The 18,058-nt window shown below is 40.6% G+C and overlaps 2 protein-coding genes across 2 annotated transcripts; one reads left to right on the top strand and one right to left on the bottom strand.

The window, feature by feature from the left end:
- Positions 1–1,072: 1,072 nt before the first annotated feature.
- On the top strand, positions 1,073–5,450 carry LOC124256652 (von Willebrand factor A domain-containing protein 2-like). Its single transcript, XM_046690626.1, has 3 exons — positions 1,073–1,198; positions 3,841–3,978; positions 4,717–5,450. Exons 1-3 carry the CDS (start codon positions 1,156–1,158, stop codon positions 5,295–5,297), a joined length of 762 nt encoding a protein of 253 aa, XP_046546582.1. The 5' UTR covers positions 1,073–1,155; the 3' UTR covers positions 5,298–5,450.
- Positions 5,451–8,806: 3,356 nt separating this feature from the next.
- On the bottom strand, positions 8,807–14,809 carry LOC124256636. Its single transcript, XM_046690612.1, has 5 exons — positions 14,696–14,809; positions 12,880–13,047; positions 11,364–11,480; positions 10,390–10,519; positions 8,807–9,415 (listed from the first exon to the last, which is right to left on the bottom strand). The coding sequence occupies exons 1-5, from the start codon at positions 14,768–14,770 to the stop codon at positions 9,297–9,299; spliced, it is 609 nt and encodes a 202-aa protein (XP_046546568.1). The 5' UTR covers positions 14,771–14,809; the 3' UTR covers positions 8,807–9,296.
- Positions 14,810–18,058: the final 3,249 nt, after the last annotated feature.

The following is an 18,058-nucleotide window of genomic DNA, read 5'->3' as shown; positions in this document are numbered from 1 at the left end:
TTCATTCTAACCCGGACCTTCACGGGTGGATAACCCAAGCTAGAAGGTTAATAGTCACATGACTTATCCCACCGGGTACCTATTGTATGTTGGGTAAACAGAGGCAATTTTGAACAAACTCACTTACCTAAGGTGAGACCACATGTATCACATGTGTTTCGTTGTGGAGCAGGACTGAAGTTGTGGGGACTCTCAGGAGTCAAGTTGCCAAACACGGTGACCCATCCACGGACTCTCAGCGCTCAAAGTTGCTTAACTTCAACTGATTCGTGACCTGCGCTCCATGCTCAAGACCACACACCAACACCATTACTTCTAACAGGCAACACCAAAAACTCGATTAGTACCTCTTCAATGCATTACGTTATTGTAGGAACAAGCATGTGACTGAGTGACTGAGTTTGGTTTTACGCCACTTTTAGCAATATTCCAGCAATATCATGGCTGGGGACACCAGAAATGGGCCTCACTCATTGTACCCATGTGGGGATTCGAACCCGGGTCTTCGGCGTGACGAGCCAAGGCTTTAACCACTAGGCTACCCCACCACCCCGAACAAGCATGTGAAGTTTCAGATTCATTTGTTTCACAACACAGTTTCACAACACAGTTTCACAACACAGGGCACATTTTGAGAAACTTTAGGAGCGTGATTAAAGTGAAAAAGTCCTTACATTTTGAAAATACATGACAGAATATGGGCTATACCACTTATTTTCAATATGGTTGCTATGGAGACAGTGCCTGAAAAACGCATTCACATCTTTCTCAGAAATTAAGGTGCCATCGCTTGTATAATTAACAATGCAAAAAACTTACAGCTGCAAGTTTTAAAGCTCGTTGACGTTCCGTCAGGTGAGCCAGAGCATATTACCTGGAGAATTCCAACGTGTCTATATCAATACACTCATATTCTATCATGTGACGGATACATGACATTGATCTGGCGATGCTAAGCTTTCATGCCTGCAGATGTTCTGACTAATGTCCATCAACGTCAATATTTATATTTCATATATATGTGTGTGTTGTTTACACTTTGACGTTTTTGTGTCGGAGTCTCGGGCATTGGATAACTAAAATATTCTACAAAATGTTGATCCTATGTATACTTGAGTATTAATCAAGTACGTATACTGAGTAAAACGAGTGAACATGTTTCTCATTCTGGTACTGATTGGGAGTTGCTATGGCCAAGGTAAGCAATACGTATCGTTACGTTCTTTCTCCCTGTCTCTCTCTCTCTCTCTCTCTCTCTCTCTCTCTCTCTCTCTCTCTCTCTCTCTCTCTCTCTCTCTCTCTCTCTCTCTCTCTCTCACTCTTTCTCTCACACATTCTCACTATATCTCATTCACTTTTTTTTCACTATATCTCTCACTCCAACTCTCTCACACACACACTCTCCCTCTGAGAGATGATGATGTTTTCCCATATACGACCAGAAATTATTGAGAATTTAAGATTGTATTTTGTTTTTAAATTTTCACTCATTACTCACGTATTAAATGTGAATATTAGCAGAACATAACTCCAGATTCAAAGACAGGTGAACAGTTGGTATTTTGTCAAGTCACCATGGGCAGCAATGCAGGCTTCAATGCGGCGGGGCATACTACTGATCGTGGTCCATGCTGTCCCAACATCGGACCACCTCTTCTTTCATTTCAGCAATATTTGTCAGATTCTTCTTATTGACACTTTCCTTCATAAGTCCCCAAACATTTTCTATTGGATTATGGTCAGGGCTATAGCTTGGCCAATCTAATAATGTCATATTTTGGATCCGAAACCAGGCCTGTGAATGCTTTGAACGATGTTTTGGGTCGTTGTCCTGCTGGAAAATCCAAACATTTCCATAGAACACTGAGCAGATAGAAGTTCATGTCCCTCGAGAATATCTGTGTACCGCTCACTGTTCATATTCCCTTCAAATACACAGAGGGGCGTTGCCCCTAACACAGATATGCCACCCCACATGTTAAATTTCGGACTGTACTTTGGGCGCTGATACAAAGGTTTTTCAGTTTGTTTGGTCCAGAATTTCAGTGTATTAGGAAACAGCCACATAGAACTTTCATCTGAGAAAATCACATTGTTCCAGTTAAAATTTCTATGCTGTAAGCACCAGTTCAACCTTCGCTCCTTTTGTTCAGGTTTCATGATCGGTGATGGAATTCCTCGACTTTTCTGCCAACCCATTGCATGCAGATCAGTTCTAATTATCTCCTTACAGACAGCCACAGTTCCTCTGTCAGTCATATTCAGCCTTAAGTTTTCTAAACTCCTTCGTTTGTGTTTAGAAACAAGAATACCAAGCCGCCTCCTGTCACAGACTGTCAATTTTCCGGGCCTACCTGCGCCTCCCTGGTGCTCAGTGCCATATCCATTTGCAATATTTTTCAAAACACGATAAACTTTGGACAAAGGGATGCCTGTTCTACTTGAAATCACTTTAGCTGATCTGATGTCCTTGTTATGACACTCTAAAATCAACTTCCCCTTCTCTAAATCATCCATACTGAGGATCACTGAAAATGTCGTCTGCTAGCAAGTAAACAAAGGGGGATAACTCTTCACAAACTAATGAAAAAGGATTAACGGAGTTGTCTCTCTTGAATGAAACCAAGCACTTGATAGCTGGTCAAGGTTGTTTATACTAGAAATCCAATTCAATATATTCCTAAAATTCTCAATAATCTCTGGTCATACTTTACATGACATGACATGACACCACGCCTTAAGAACAATCTTGACGTCACACATAACCTCGATACTGAGGAAACTAAAGTTTTGACTGAAACTGAAGTGTTGCTTCGGCCTGAATAAGGTGAACAAATCTTTGGCCACCCTTTTCCTTGGTTCTTAACTTTGGTCTAAACTTTATCGCCACTGCCACCGATTCTCGTACGTCTCAGGGACATCACTCCATGCACAACCACTTTATAACCCCGTCTTTATATTGTCAGATTTATTGCCGCTCGCAAACAGAAGTTACTGTTGGTCAGTTAGTCTTGGTTTTTGTGTGATGCTACTGTCGGTGAGCTGACTGTTACAGAGGAGGTCTACAGTAGCATCTCCATCAGCATTTCCAGGCTTATGAAGGACCTCTGACTAGACAGAGTACAAACATCTTTATTAGTAGATTTGTATAAGCCACTGAAATAACGTAGATGCATATGGCTCTTGATTGAACACGTTCCTTGTCTGACATGTATGAAGAAATATTTTTAAAAAAGGAAAATACAGTCGGCCACATTGGCATGCTGCAAATTCGTATTCCCCCTTTAGACGTTCTTTTAGAATGTGAATGTACACACAGCATTTATTGATACATTTTGCTGTTTACAGCAACGGTCAATGACAATGGGAACAGTGCTATGATTCCTGTTATTTCAACAAACTATACTACACACATGAATATGAGAGTTGTTCTACTGTTTCTGTAAAGTCTGCAATAATATTCGTTGCTTTCTTCGCCTTTCTTGCTTCTTTAGCATGGGGTTTATTTTGAGCGTTCCAACTTTGAAGCACTGACATTTGGCATCAACTGCTTTCTTAAAGTTATGGATCTCAATTTCCTTGCGGAAAAACAAAGTTATGCATACTTCTCCGTGTTATGTTGGTTTTGGTTGGTTTCTTGTTTCACACCGCGCTAAGCACTATTCCAGCTATATGGCGGCGGTCTGTAAAAATGCGAGTCTGGACCAGACAATCCAGTGATCAACATGAGCAACAATCTAGCCGTGTTATGGGGATTTCTCTGATAATATGGGTACTCCACTTTGCTAACACGTTAGAATGTACACATAACAGTTATTGATAACATTTTGCTGTTTACAGCAACGGTCAATGACTCAAAGATTGTTTGGTGCCTATCGAATCCTTGTCTGAATGGTGGAAGCTGCGTGCTTTCTGGATCTAACTATTCGTGTGCGTGTCCACCAGACTTCAGTGGCAGAAACTGCGAGACAGATGTAGGTATGTATACAAGGGTACTTTTAGCCGAGTGAAGACCGATGATCACAGATGAACCCAAAATGGAACTACGTCTATGACAGAAAATATGTGTAAGAGTTTTAAATATTCCTCACAAAATACGGGTCTGAGATAGTGCAACCTATAGATGACCGATACTGCAGTTTGAAGAATATTTCAAGCCTACTGATTGCACATGGGAAAAGACAAATGTTATTATGGAATGCATGCCTGTGTTCTTCAGCATACGTCCTGAGAGGATACGTAAGTTGGAAAACCATCGAAGGAAATTTAAACTTACCAGATATTTTAAACTTAGTATTTTTGTGCTTTTAAATTATGGCTAAATTTTCCTACAATCGCCAACGGCTGAAGGGATGGTGTAAATCCAGGTTGGGTCCATGTAGGTAGCAAAGACACTGTAAGTCCCCATGGTACCTGGTATAGTGATTCCCTACAGTTGTTGGCGATCTACAGCCTGTTTGTTATATTATATCGTCTTCAATAGTTAAACTGTTTTAGATGTAATTACTAGTTTTAAATTTGTATCTGTGATCATCTACTTGTTTTACTGTCCTTCGTTGACATATGTTTAGACTTTACTTTTAATTATAAAACTATAACTTGATTTAGTCACGACATGGCTGAAATATTGCCGATGTGACTTAAAATTATAACTCACTCACTCACTCTTCAGCATACTATTTCATTGTCATATACAATGCCAATTCATCGTTACAGCGTGCAAGAAACGGAAACTTGACATCCTGATCATTACGGATGTATCAAATTCCATTGGCAACAAAACTTATACAAGAATGAAGAAGTTCCAAAACAAGATGGTTGATTCCTTTGAGATAGGCCCTGATGCAGTTAACGTTGCTTTGATGGATTTTTCCGTACGTCCTAAAGTGGTATTCAATCTGAACGACTACAACAACGACAAATCAGCTGTGCTAGCAGCTGTAGCCAACGAAGAATACGAAGCTGGACCTACTACTAGGCTTGGAGAGGCAATCAAGCTGGCTGTATCTGAGGTATTTACAAAGAGGAACGGAGATCGCCCGGAGGCTGACAACAACGTCTTTGTCTTCACTGATGGTTTCAATGACGCTGACGATGCTGCAACTGTTGATGCCAACATTGGTCAACTTCAAGCGACGTCAAAAGTATTCGTTATCACCCCACCTGGCATAGCCAATAACGCTACTGTCGAAACAATCGCTTCGGATCCCGGTTATAGCTATTCCTTCCCTGTGGACAGTCAAAACGCGACAATTGCGATCACGGAAATGGTTACAGTGTGTGAAGTAATAAAATAGTTACTGGAGTATGACAGCGAATTCACGGTTAACGTCACGTCGGGAGTAGCCATATATGGACATATATCAGTGTATGAAATAAGCCAAAACCCCAGCCAGACATCAGGGCTGGTAGCTTCAAAATGTTACCAGCCCAAAATGGATTTAACCAGACCAAATATGGTGAATTTACTCAGATGTATGGAACATCTGAAAAATTTACCAGTCCATCGGGCTGGCAAGCTGTAAATTAAGACCGTCCGTCAGAAATCTAGACCGTCTCGGGCGGTCGGACGGGTCTTATTTCATACACTGCATATAGGTAAAAGGATTTTTAGAAGCTGTAGTTCTGAAGGTACATGCTATGACGTTATTTCATATCCAATAAATTGTCTACATCTACTTGAAGTATTATCAGGTTTTCTTTCTTCTTGCTTTAGATGTGGGTGGGGAGTAGTCAAGTGGTTTTACTGTTTCGTTTTTCACGCTGAAGGGCTGTGTTCGATGCCCCACGTGGATACGATACGTACAGAATCCCATTTGTTGTGTCGCCGTGGTAAATGCGACCGGAAACGATAACTCATTATAGGTCATGTGTCACTTTTCATATCATTACAATAACGCCCTTATCTTTGATTTATTTGCGTTAAATATTCTGTCAGTTAACGGTCTTGGAATTGTTTTACTACCACGGTATATCTTTTTAAAACATGTCGTAAGAGTGAGCGAATCAACATTGTTTTACGCCGTTTTTAGCAATATTCCATCAATATGACGGCGGGGATACAAGAAACTGGCTTTGCACATTGCATCCATGTGCGGAATCGATCCCTGGTCTTGGCGTAAACCATTAGGCTACCCCACCGCCCCTGTATCGTAAGACATAAATCATACCTGCAGCCTTGTTTAAAGGTGTGTATACGGTGTATGGCAAATAAAAACTAAGCCGGAGCGCCGACTTCAACTTTTCCAGTGCATGGTTCAATACTCGTGAATATTTCATTGGCCTAAAATAATATTTAATCAGTTATTACTATTTTGGTACATGGTGAAGGGGTAACCAGAAATAGGGAGCCCGAAACAAGGTTATATCTGCTCTTCCTGGGGCGGTGGCGTAGCCTAGTGGTTAAAGCGTTCGCTCGTCACGCCGAAGACCCGGGTTCGATTCCCCATATGGGCACAATGTGTGAAGCCCATTTCTGGTGTCCCCCGCCGTGATATTGCTGGAATATTGCTAAAAGCGGAGTAAAATCATACTCACTCACTCACAGCTCTTTCTGGTGGATTTCTCCCTTTCAAGAACACCTGGTGTCAATTCATTTGGGGTGATGCACCGCAGGAAAATCCACGCATCAGTACTACCAATTTAAAACTCTAAGCTCTAAAACCTGTAGACGTGTTATTCCTTTTCTGTAGCTCCATAAACATCGGTATGAAGACTGACTGACTGAGTTTAGTTTTACGCCGCTTTTAGCAATATTCCACCAATATCACGGCGGGGGACACCAGAAATGGGCTTAACACATTGTGCCCATGTGTCCGTATGAAGAGAAATGTGTTGCTGGGTCCATGAAACAACCACAGAAGGACTTTCCTCAAAGTCATAATATACATATACCTCTAATGCAATTCTGTTACAAATGAAGTTCAGTTCAGGCATTGTATGGGTGGTATCTCAGTGGGATAGCACTGCAGACCGACACTACAAACAGCCACGCACGCACGCACGCACGCACGCACGCACACGCACACACGAGCATGCACGTCGCTATTTAACTTCAATAACCGTGAACAGGACTTTAAACTCTATTTTACAGCTCTTCGCGTCATTATTGGTGATAAAAGAAGTGAGCGAGTATGGTTTTATGCAGCTTTGAACAATCTCCAGACATTTCACAGCGTGTCTGCTTGATGGGGGAGTAAAGCCCGAAGTGGTGTAACTCCTAGATGTTAAAAACCCATGCTGACAAATGCAAAACCCGGAGTTCAGATCCATGATCATTTGTTGCTGACACTACGAAAGGGAAGCAAATCTACACTACGACGGTTGGAGCTCAACAATGAAATGACAAGCTAAAAAACACGAACATGATTTCGTATATAATGCATTTTATTATATCGCTTTGAATCGTGAATATATGCAAAAAAATGTGAATTTAAATTGCTGCGCCTAATTATTAAAAAACATGACGACTCGGCAAATACATTTCCAACGATTTAAATGCATGTTTTCTGTACTTTATTTCTTTTCTGCCATCCACATTTAGGAGGAGATTGGATGAAAACATATACCAACTAAACTAGTGCTCAAAAGAAAGTATACAGTGTGTTTGACCAAACTGGAAAAGAAAACATTGTGTGTGACATGCCTCAGTATGGTTTTATCACTTCATTTTTTCTTTTGTGAATTTCTATGTAATATAATGCGGTGTATAGTTTCTTTTAAGCACCAGTTTATACTTTTGTTAAATAAAGTGAGTGAGTGAATTTAGTTTTACGCCGCTTTTAGCAATATTTCAGCAATATCACGGGGGGGGGGCACCAGAAATGGGCTTCACACATTGTACCCATGTGGGGAATCGAACCCGGGGAATCGGCGTGACGAGCGTACGCTTTAACCACTAGGCTACCCCTCCGCCATATTTGTTAAGTGGATTTTGACACAAGGGTGTTAAGAGTATTCCAGTTCTAACACAGCGTGTCAGCTTTATGTGGTAGCGCAGGTCGAAGTAAGCATTTGGAGCGGACAAACCTAGAAACTGAGATTCGAACCCACGAGCATAAGTTTCTGGCGTGACCAAGGAACGCAGCTCTGTCCAGTGAACCACAGCTGTCTGGTCCTCTGTGCCACCAAAACAAACAACAATCCTTCATGAAAACGGTATTTCATGACATTCAAAAGTGAGTGAGTGAGTGAGTGAGTATGGTTTTACGCCGCTTTTTAACAATATTCCAGCAATATCACGGCGGGGGCCACCAGAAATGGGTTTCACATCTTTAGCGTGACGAGCCAACGCTTTAACCACTAGGCTACCCCACCGCCCCTCACCCAAAAGTACATGCTCACAATCACTGTTCTCGGATACTTGCGAAAATACTATGGTTGGTGTTCAGTCTTCATGCTAAAGTGTGGTATCTGTAATTGTAAACCAAAAGTCATTGTGTTTTTTAATCTGATTGGTTGAAAAACATGATCAAACATCGCTCACACCATTGTATTGTTACGTCGTCAGCTGTGATGACGTCATTAAACAAACAGCAATCCTTCATTTAGGAGCGTATTGATATTGATATTGTGACGTAAAGTCCGAATGACGTCACAAATGAGCAGTTCCAGATGGGAGACAGCCGAAACGGCCGGCTGATGATATTTCACTGCTGTCCCCGTACTATATGTCAAACCTTTTGGTTTACTTTTGTGTTTACAATGTCGATAAACATCATGTGTTGGCCAATTTCCGGGTGTTATTGAGTATTTGAAGCACGAGAATATTTCATTTGAAACCTTCGGCTGACGCCGTCGGTTCCAAATGAATTCCCATGCTTCAAATACTCAATAACACCCGGAAATTGGCCAACACATGATGTTTATCTCCTAATTACTATTACTTACAGAACCACCACTGTCGATATTGGATGATTGAGTAGGGGACACCGGGGTCAATTGTAACACAGTGTTACAACTGCCCCCATGTAATTTTCCCCTGTCTTATGATAATGAAACAAATTATGATGAAGGTTTTATGTTAGCTCTTTACTAGTATTATAATACTAGAACAATTTCAGTGTTATGTTGATAGTATTGGCCCTCGGGTGAAAGTTTTTGGTGATAGTCTTTGTATTATATTTTGGGCTTACCAATACAAGAATTTTAAACCAAAACATTTTAATTGTCGATGGTGAAAAAGATTTAATGTGTATACCATCGACCTCATGCGGAAGTCACTTAGAATGGGTCTCACATAAGGTGTCGAACCCAGACTCTTTGCGGGATGAGCTAACGCCTCTACCACCAGGCCCTTACACGTAGAAGGTCGGGACAAAGTCTACGGGAAAATCAATCGGCCACCAGAACCGAAGAGGCCAGTAGATGCAGAGAGTTCTGATAATCCAAGGATAATCCCGTGGGAAGGGGCGATCTGTAACACAATAATGGAATATTCAGTAACAAATATAATCTGGAACATGGTATATCAGGACTAAGACATATACTGAGAAGCAAAAAAAACTATACAGCTGATATTGTCACATGTTGTTATGTGAAAAATAAGTTAAACGATATCATATACAAATGTAACTTTAACTCAAAGAATACCTCTACGTCACTTTTGTTAAATACTAGTATGACTTTTTAAAAATCGCATAATAAACAATAAGTATCTCGACATCTTTCCTTTGAAAATATATGGTAAAACATGGTAGAGGTTACGCCGCTGCCAGAGCATTAATCACTGCCAGAGATTTTACACAAAATTGTGCAGCTACACATTACGCTTTTACAACTCGTCCGGGAGTGGGGAATGGTTAAAAATGGACAAAATGATATCTAATAACTGTTTTTGCACTTTTCAATTACATTTAAAAGACTTGGTATACTTTCTTTTGGCCCTCAGTTCATGTGACGTTGTTAAAGCCCTATATACCTGTACAAAGGAACCCGTGAAGGTCCGGGTTAGAATATTGGCCTTCAGTAACCCATGCTTGTCGTAAGATGCGACTAACGGGATCGGGTGGTCAGGCTCGCTGACTTGGTTGACACATGTCATCGGTTCCCAATTGCGTAGATCGATGCTGATGCTGTTGATCACTGGATTGTCTAGTCCATACTCGATTATTTCCAGACCGCCGCCATATAGCTGGATTATTGCTGAGTGAGGCGTAAAACTCAACACACTCACTCATTGTACAAAGGCTTGGTTACATCTTTAGCATCTTCTGTTGATGCATTTCAAGTGTTAATGTATCCTCATTTCAGAATGACAAGATGTGCTATTGCAATCACTGACCTAGGCGTATGGTTCTAATAAAAGGCCCATGTACAGAATGTTAAATTCCAGTGAATGGAAACATCACACCTAACTCTCAAACAAGAAATGTTATCAATGACACTCACAAAATTCTTCAACTTGGTACATAGGAGCACCACGGCAAAAGTTATTCACGGATATGCTGTCAGTGCGTGGAACAGACTCCTTAGATGGCACTTTGTAGAAATGTTCTGGTTCCTCCAGGACGACCTCGCCCTGAAACACGGGTAAATAAGGAATTAGTTACTAGTACTTTCGATTTAACTGTGACAAGTGCCAGTTCCGCCTCTTAGACTGGCGACCTGTGAAGAATCGACCTTCAGTTGTCAGGCTCGCTCACTTGTTTTATGCATTTCAGCGTATCCTAATTACGTAGATCGATGCTCATGTTGTCAGTCACTGGATAGGCTGGTCCAGACTCGATTATTTATAGGCCACAGTCATATAGCCGGTTCATCATTAAACGACAGATAAAAATACATTTGATTGGAAATATTCGAGTTTCGGAAACTATTTTGTATCATCAAAACGATCTTTAACGTGCGTGATACTACAACACAAAATCTTATTTTTTGGGCGACGGCAAAAGATGTCCGGTCACGAACGCTGTCTCAGAAAACCTCAACTGTCAAATGACGTCAACAACCACGACGTTTCAATGGTGACGTGATTCCGATCTTTTGTCAAAATACGATTCAAATGTCATCAACAATTCACACGGAAGACGTAAAGAATACACTTTGCGCGTTTAGTGATAATTGTAATACGTCGGTTAACTCTATGAGCCTGTGAAGATCCGGGTTAAAATTGGTCCTCAGTAAGCTTGTCGTAAAAGACGACTAAGGGGATCGGGTGGTCAGGCTCGCTGAACTCGTTGACACTGGTATCCCAATTGCGTAGATCGATGCTCATGATGTTGATCACTGGATTGTCTGGTCCAGACTCGATTATTTACAGACCGCCGCCATATAGCTCGAATATTGCTAAGCGCGACGTAAAACTAAACTCACCCACTCACTCACTAACTCTATGGGTTATGAAAAAATGTTGAATTTCGTACCATTCCGGCCCTCGTCTGAAGATCCTTCACTGTTTCATCGAATGTCTTGGCGGGATGTGTCAAGAAACAAATACCTCTTCCGCCCCGTGTATCCAAGTGTTTGATTGCAAGAATCCCCTGAAAGTAAAATAAAATAGCAAAACCCGTTTCCAGGAGAAAACTAACGACATGTAAATGTAATACAATAACTGAAATAAGCAGCAAAAGACGCTTACTGCAATCATTACGTCCACCGTTGGCAAAACGTTTTCTGACGTAGCTGGGGCAGTGCGGTAGCCTAGTGGTTAAAGCGTTCGCTCGTCACGCCGAAGATCCGGGTTCGATTCCCCACATGGGTACAACGTGTGGAGACCCGTTCTGGTGTCCCCGCCGTGATATTGCTGGAATATTGCTAAAAGCGGCGTATAACCAAACTCACTCACTCACTCCGACGTAGCGTGTTTGTAACTTGGGACAGTCCGACAATTTTTAAGCCTCTCCGTACGATTATGTCTCGAAAAGTTCGACACGGGCCTTATTTGGGGCACAGGATGAGTTTAATGTGTAAAACTTGGAGAAATGAAAACATCAAATGGAAGCTATCAGATGTGTTCAAATGAATGAGCAGACTGACTGACTGACTGAGTTTGGTTTTACGCCGCTTTTAGCAATATTCCAGCAACATCACGGCGGGGGACACCAGAAACGGGCTTCACACATCGTGCCCATGTGGGGATTCGAACCCGGGTCTTCGGCGTGACGAACCAACGCTTTAACCACTAGGCTACCCCACCGCCCCTGAATGAGCAGAAACAGGTTCATTTCACAACTTGCCTTAGGTGAAACGCTGCAGGTTAAGAGATAAGACCTCTACATAAGATGGTATAAGCAAGACAAGACCAATTAGTTAGAGATAAGATAAATAAAATCATTTGAACATGTTTCATCATCGCCATACTAATATTTCAATATCTGAGGGGGAGAGAGTGAGAGAGAGAGATGCGTGTGTGTGTGTGTGTGTGCGTATGTGTGTGTGTGTTTTCCCTTCGTCATTATACGTTGTTTATGATGTTATTTTGTAGATATCGTATTAACAAGTACCATTTGGTAATACTAGTTTCAATTTTATATTAAATGAGAAACAAAACTTAGTCAACTTTTTCCCCTGCTTCATCCTCGATATAGTGGAGAGTGATCGTAACGTATTCCCTGGAGATTATCGAGGATGCCCCTGCTTATGCTCGGGACAAATTTCCTATACATGTATATGAATGATAGTATTAATAGTTTTTAAATAGTTTCATGGACAGTGGTGACATACATTATTAATGGTTAGTGAGTGAGTGTAGTGAGTGAATGATTATTGTTTTCCGCCGCTTTTACCAACATTCCCATAATTTCACGGCAGGGAACACCAGAAATGGCTTCACACATTGTACCCATTTGGGGAATCGAACTCGCGTCACCGGCGTGACGAACGAACGCTTTAACCACTAGGCTATCCCACCGTCCTTATAGCATCAATAAATGTACTCACCTTTGTGAAATCATGTAGACTCTGGGATCTGTGGTACTGCTTCTCGTGGAGGGCGGGACTCTCCGACGACATGAGGATGACCCCTGGTCTCAAGACACTTGCATGTTCCTCTACGTAAAAGGGTTTAGCGTCTGGGTTAATGTTTCTTTGCCATTTGAACGTAACAGTCTGTAAAAGAAAAACACGTCACAATTATCTGAAAATTGGTTCACTGACTGTGTTATCGAAACAAACATAATAATAATAATAATAATAATAATACCAGCCTGACTGTGCCAGGATCACCCGAACCCTCTCTGCTGCATACTATCTTTAATCAGTAAAACATAAATATATATATATTTATATAGCGCTTAGTTTCGGCTAGGTTAATCTGCTCAAAAGCGCCTTTGGGCAATGAATTATCCTGGGGAATGTGTACAACAATGAGTCTACACACGGGGAGTTTGCAGTTCAGGCGTAACACGAGGTGAAGAGGTAGGTTTTCAGGTGTGGTTTGAATGTTTCAACATGGATTTGTTCTCAATATAGAAATATCAACAGCGAACTTGTGCTAATATAGCAAGGACAGCGATGTTATGTCGGCTATAGTGACATATTAACGTATGAAATATCTCAAGTAGTGCTAGACATTTACAGTGTTGAGGAATCCCACAAGTTAATATTAACGGGGAACATTTTCAGACTTAACTATGATCAGCTCCTGGTACTGATGCAAATTTGAGAACTGGTCCGTTCAATATATATGTACTTCATTTCTATACAGTCTTAGCCAAGTTTTGAGAGCATACGTTTCGAAATATATTATTTACAAATACCTCCTAAACATTATATATTGTATATACGTATACTTTAAGTAGCACAGTCAAATAAAAAAGCTCAATCTCTCGGATTTTTTTATTATATACAAAAGCAAATAATTCGCAAACACAACAAGGAAACTGTGCATATCGATTTTCGATTCGTGTAACACAGATTCTTATTTCAGGTAGTGTTCTATATATACAGGGCACAAAAAGAAATCGTGCATAGCGTAAAATAATAAAAACGTAACATCATTAAGAAAATACTGTGAAGTGGCATTCTCACTTTTATATTAAGTGAGTGAGTATGTTATAGGTGTAGCAATATATTAGAGCATTATCAGGAGCGCCCACCAGAAATTGCCATCAAACATTGAACCCAAGTCGGGAAGCATGATTACGGAATATTTTGTTCAACTTGACTGTCACCAGGTTAGTTTACCGTACGTTTAATGTAACACAGTTCAGACTTTGTGGTAAGTTTCATAATTTATGGCTAGGGGGGTGATGATGATTTAAAGGGGGGTCATCAATTTTGTACATAAAAATATGTGTAAAATTATGCTTAGAAATTATGTAGTTGATTTTGTACATGACATGCAGGGGTCACTTATTTTGTACATAAATTGGGGGCATTCACATTGTACATGCTTCTCCATATAAATCAGGGCGGTGGGGTAGCCTAGTGGTTAAAGCGTTGGCTCGTCACGCCGAAGACCCGGGTTCGAATCCCCACATGGGTACTATGTGTGAAGCCCATTTCTGGTGTCCCCCGCCGTGATGTTGCTGGAATATTGCTAAAAGCGGCGTAAAACCAAACTCAGTCAGTCTCCATAAAAATCATCATCAACCCCACTAGCCATAAATTATGAACGGTCCCTAATAATGTAATTACACTGAATCAAAGTTAAAACTTACTGTGGTAATATTGCACTAACTGAAACAAACTTTCTTTTAATTAACAGAAATATCACAAAATATTACAGTTTGTCCGTTGCTATGGCAATACTCACATTCCCCTCTTGACGTTGGCAAGATGCATATGCGAAGAAAAGAATGGTGATTCCGGTGGCGAGAAGCATCTTCATTGTGGTCTTCTGTCCTGTATAACTGCCTCACTTCGCAGCTCCTCGAAGATTATATACGTTTTCATTCACGGATATGTAGACGGATAGCCAATCAAGGCTAAGAAAACTGGATACCGGATTGGAAAACAACCTCCACATATCCTGTTCATCAGGCCGACCAATCAAATTGGAGGAAGACATTCACTGTTGTCGGTAATGCGGAAGTCAAGGTCGACTAAGTATACACTGTTCATGGATGACTGACAAACGGGGACAATGTCATGTTTTGCTGTGGTAATACTGTTCACTGTCTGTCGATTACAATTTATGTTAAACTGGCGTGGGAAAGGTATTACTGCGTCAGTAGAAATGATATCTTGTCAGTTTCCTGGAATAATATTTTCGAGGATTCTATTGGTCTTCTGAATTGAATCAGTATTTACAATCTTTGTTAATTGTAAGCATATGCCAACACTATTCCAAAAAAGCTAATCGCGACGATTCTGGTTTAACGAATTTTTAACTGTCTATTCTTCAGAGGATGTATTGATAATAATATTCTAAAAAATAAGTTCACTTTAGTAAGATCAGAAACACTCTTTTGTAGGATACATGAGATTTCATGACTAGTTTCTAGGTTTTCCAGCACTATATCCCACATGGGTGCAATTTGTGATTCCCATTTCTGGTCTCCCCCGCTGTGACATTACTAGAGTGAGTGAGTGAGTTTAGTTTTACGCCACACTTAGCAATATTCCAGCTAAATGGCGGCGGTCTGTAAATAATCGAATCTGGACAAGACAATCCAGTCATCAACAGCATGAGCATCGATCTACGTAATTGGGAACCGATGACATGTGTCAACCAAGTCAGCGAGCCTGACCACCCGATCCCGTTAGTCGCCTCTTACGACAAGCATGGGTTACTGAAGATCAATATTCTAACCCGAGATATTACTGGAATATAAAAACGGCGTAAAATCATATTCACTCACTCCATCAAATTAATATTGTGCAACGTGGTCTTATTATTATTTATTAACTCGGTCCTTATTTATATGCCCTTAATTCCCTACAAAACGGGCTTCATTTAAGTTTTCTTACTGTTTTCACTGATATATTTATATAATCTTCACATCTGTTTTGTCAAATGGTGTGTTTCGAGGGTAATGTGGCCTGCTTATTCTCTTCTTTTCCATTAACGATTTCACTTTCACAGTTGCTAAGACCCGAGTTCATTCCCCACATGGGTACAATGTGTGAAACCTTCTTCTGGTGTCCCCCGCCGTGATATTGTTGGAATATTGCTAAAAGCGGCTTAAAACTAAACTCACTCACTCACTATGTGTAAAGTTGTCCCTCCACAAAACGGAAAGACCAGTTTGCATCTGTCTACAGTCCAGTAGACTGAAAGGATAATCCCCTAATGTATTACTGTACATGTAAACAAGATAGGAATTCGAGTTTCAGATAAATCAATATTGTGTAAAATAAAGATCGGTATGTTTGAGCTGTATATAAATTTGCGGGTCAGCAGTCACAATTTCCCTTCCAGCAGATAACATACCTTGCCAAGAGCTTCAATACAATGCTTCAATGGACACGACAACATCCTGGTTTGGGAGTACAAGTTAAATGTGCCATGAACGTCACCGACGTCACTAGGGGTGAGACGGTCATACACAGTAGGTAATGGTTTCCACACAGCATGTTACGTGTTCAATAAACCGAATACTCTGACCGATCTGACACAGGACGAACATGCGCAATGGTGTTATTGATGGAGGGTTTACACAGATTTGATAGCTGGGGTTCTTGATTGCTTGGCTTTCAAATTGTTTGAGTTGTGAAAGTAAATAATTGTTTTTATGAACTGTATATATCTGCTTATCTGAACACAAAGCGGTGTCATTTGTCGGCTATCATGCAGTTCGGTTGTTCGTATTTATTGCGTCTCACATATTACTGTCCTGCGCCCCGTTCCTCAAAGTGATCGTAGCGCTACGACAGTCGTACGTCTATGTTACAGTATGGGAGTTACGATCACCGTGGCGCTACCACTGTCGTAAGTCTATGTTAAGGTATTGGAGTTACGATCACCTTAGCGCTACGACTGTCGTAAGTCTATGCTAAAGTATGGGAGTTACGATCCCCTTAGCGCTACGACTGTCGTAAGTCTATGTTAAGGTATGGCAGTTACGATAATCTTAGCGCTACGACAGTCATACGTCTATTTTAAGGTATGGGAGTTACGATGATCTTAGCGCTACGACTGTCGCAAGTCTATGCTAAAGTATGGGAGTTACGATCACCTTAGCGCAACGATTGCTTTGAGGAACGGGGTCCTGTACATAACTGTCGCATTATCCATTCATTCGCCCCTTGGAATACTATCATTTCGTTCCACAAAAATGAATCTTTACTCGTTTTAAGAACAACTCACTGTATAGTCTCCGCTTTGTCTCTATGAGTTGCCTTTCCGCGTCTTTTAAACTCTCAGGCATTTCATTATGAAAATATGACAAACATACTGTGTTTCGAAGAAGAAAATCAGCTTGGATTAAGTTATTGGATCATGACCACTTTCAAACTGTTAATGTCACGATTGTCAACAACAGATGTATTCTCAACAAAAGGCAGGTATATTTCAAGATAAATATCCTCCCGAGCTCTGAATCACAGCACGTAGAAGATAAATAATCGCAAACAATATGGTTGCACTTCAACGCTTTTAAATAAGCATGCTCTATAGTTTGTTTGCAGTGAAAACGTACCGATGAATTTCACTTTAAACAAAAGTAAATCAAATGAAGTGAAAGTAAGATTGCGAATCCTCATGATTTTACCTTGCCAATTGAACATTTAAATCTCAAAATTTTATTCAAATTAGGATAAAAGTTGTTTAACAAACGATCATAGATGCAAATCGCTATTACTGGTTTGTATTACAAGGGGGTAAGCGCAGTAGTTGGAACAGTGAAAACAAATGCAAGTGCGGTACGTGAAGAGCGTTAACTTATAACAACCCTTGTCGTTTTCGGTGTTTCATTTGAAGTGCATACCCCTTGTAATACAAACCAATAATAGCCATGTGAAAGTATGATCGTTTGTTAAACAACTTTTATCCTAAGTCGAATAAAATTCTGAGATTTAAATGTCAATTGGCAAGGTAAAATCATGAGGATTCGCAGTCTTTATTTCACTTTATTTGTTTTACTTTTTGGTTTAAAGTGACATTCATCGGTACGTTTCACTGCAAACAGACTATAGTCAATTCAGTTTCTATCCAACCATTGCGCGAACACTGCTT

Source organism: Haliotis rubra, unplaced genomic scaffold, assembly GCF_003918875.1.
Source record: "Haliotis rubra isolate DU_JTF1 unplaced genomic scaffold, ASM391887v1 Scf633, whole genome shotgun sequence".
Classification (NCBI taxonomy): Eukaryota; Metazoa; Mollusca; class Gastropoda; order Lepetellida; family Haliotidae; genus Haliotis; species Haliotis rubra.
This window is presented reverse-complemented; position numbering and strand designations above follow the sequence as displayed.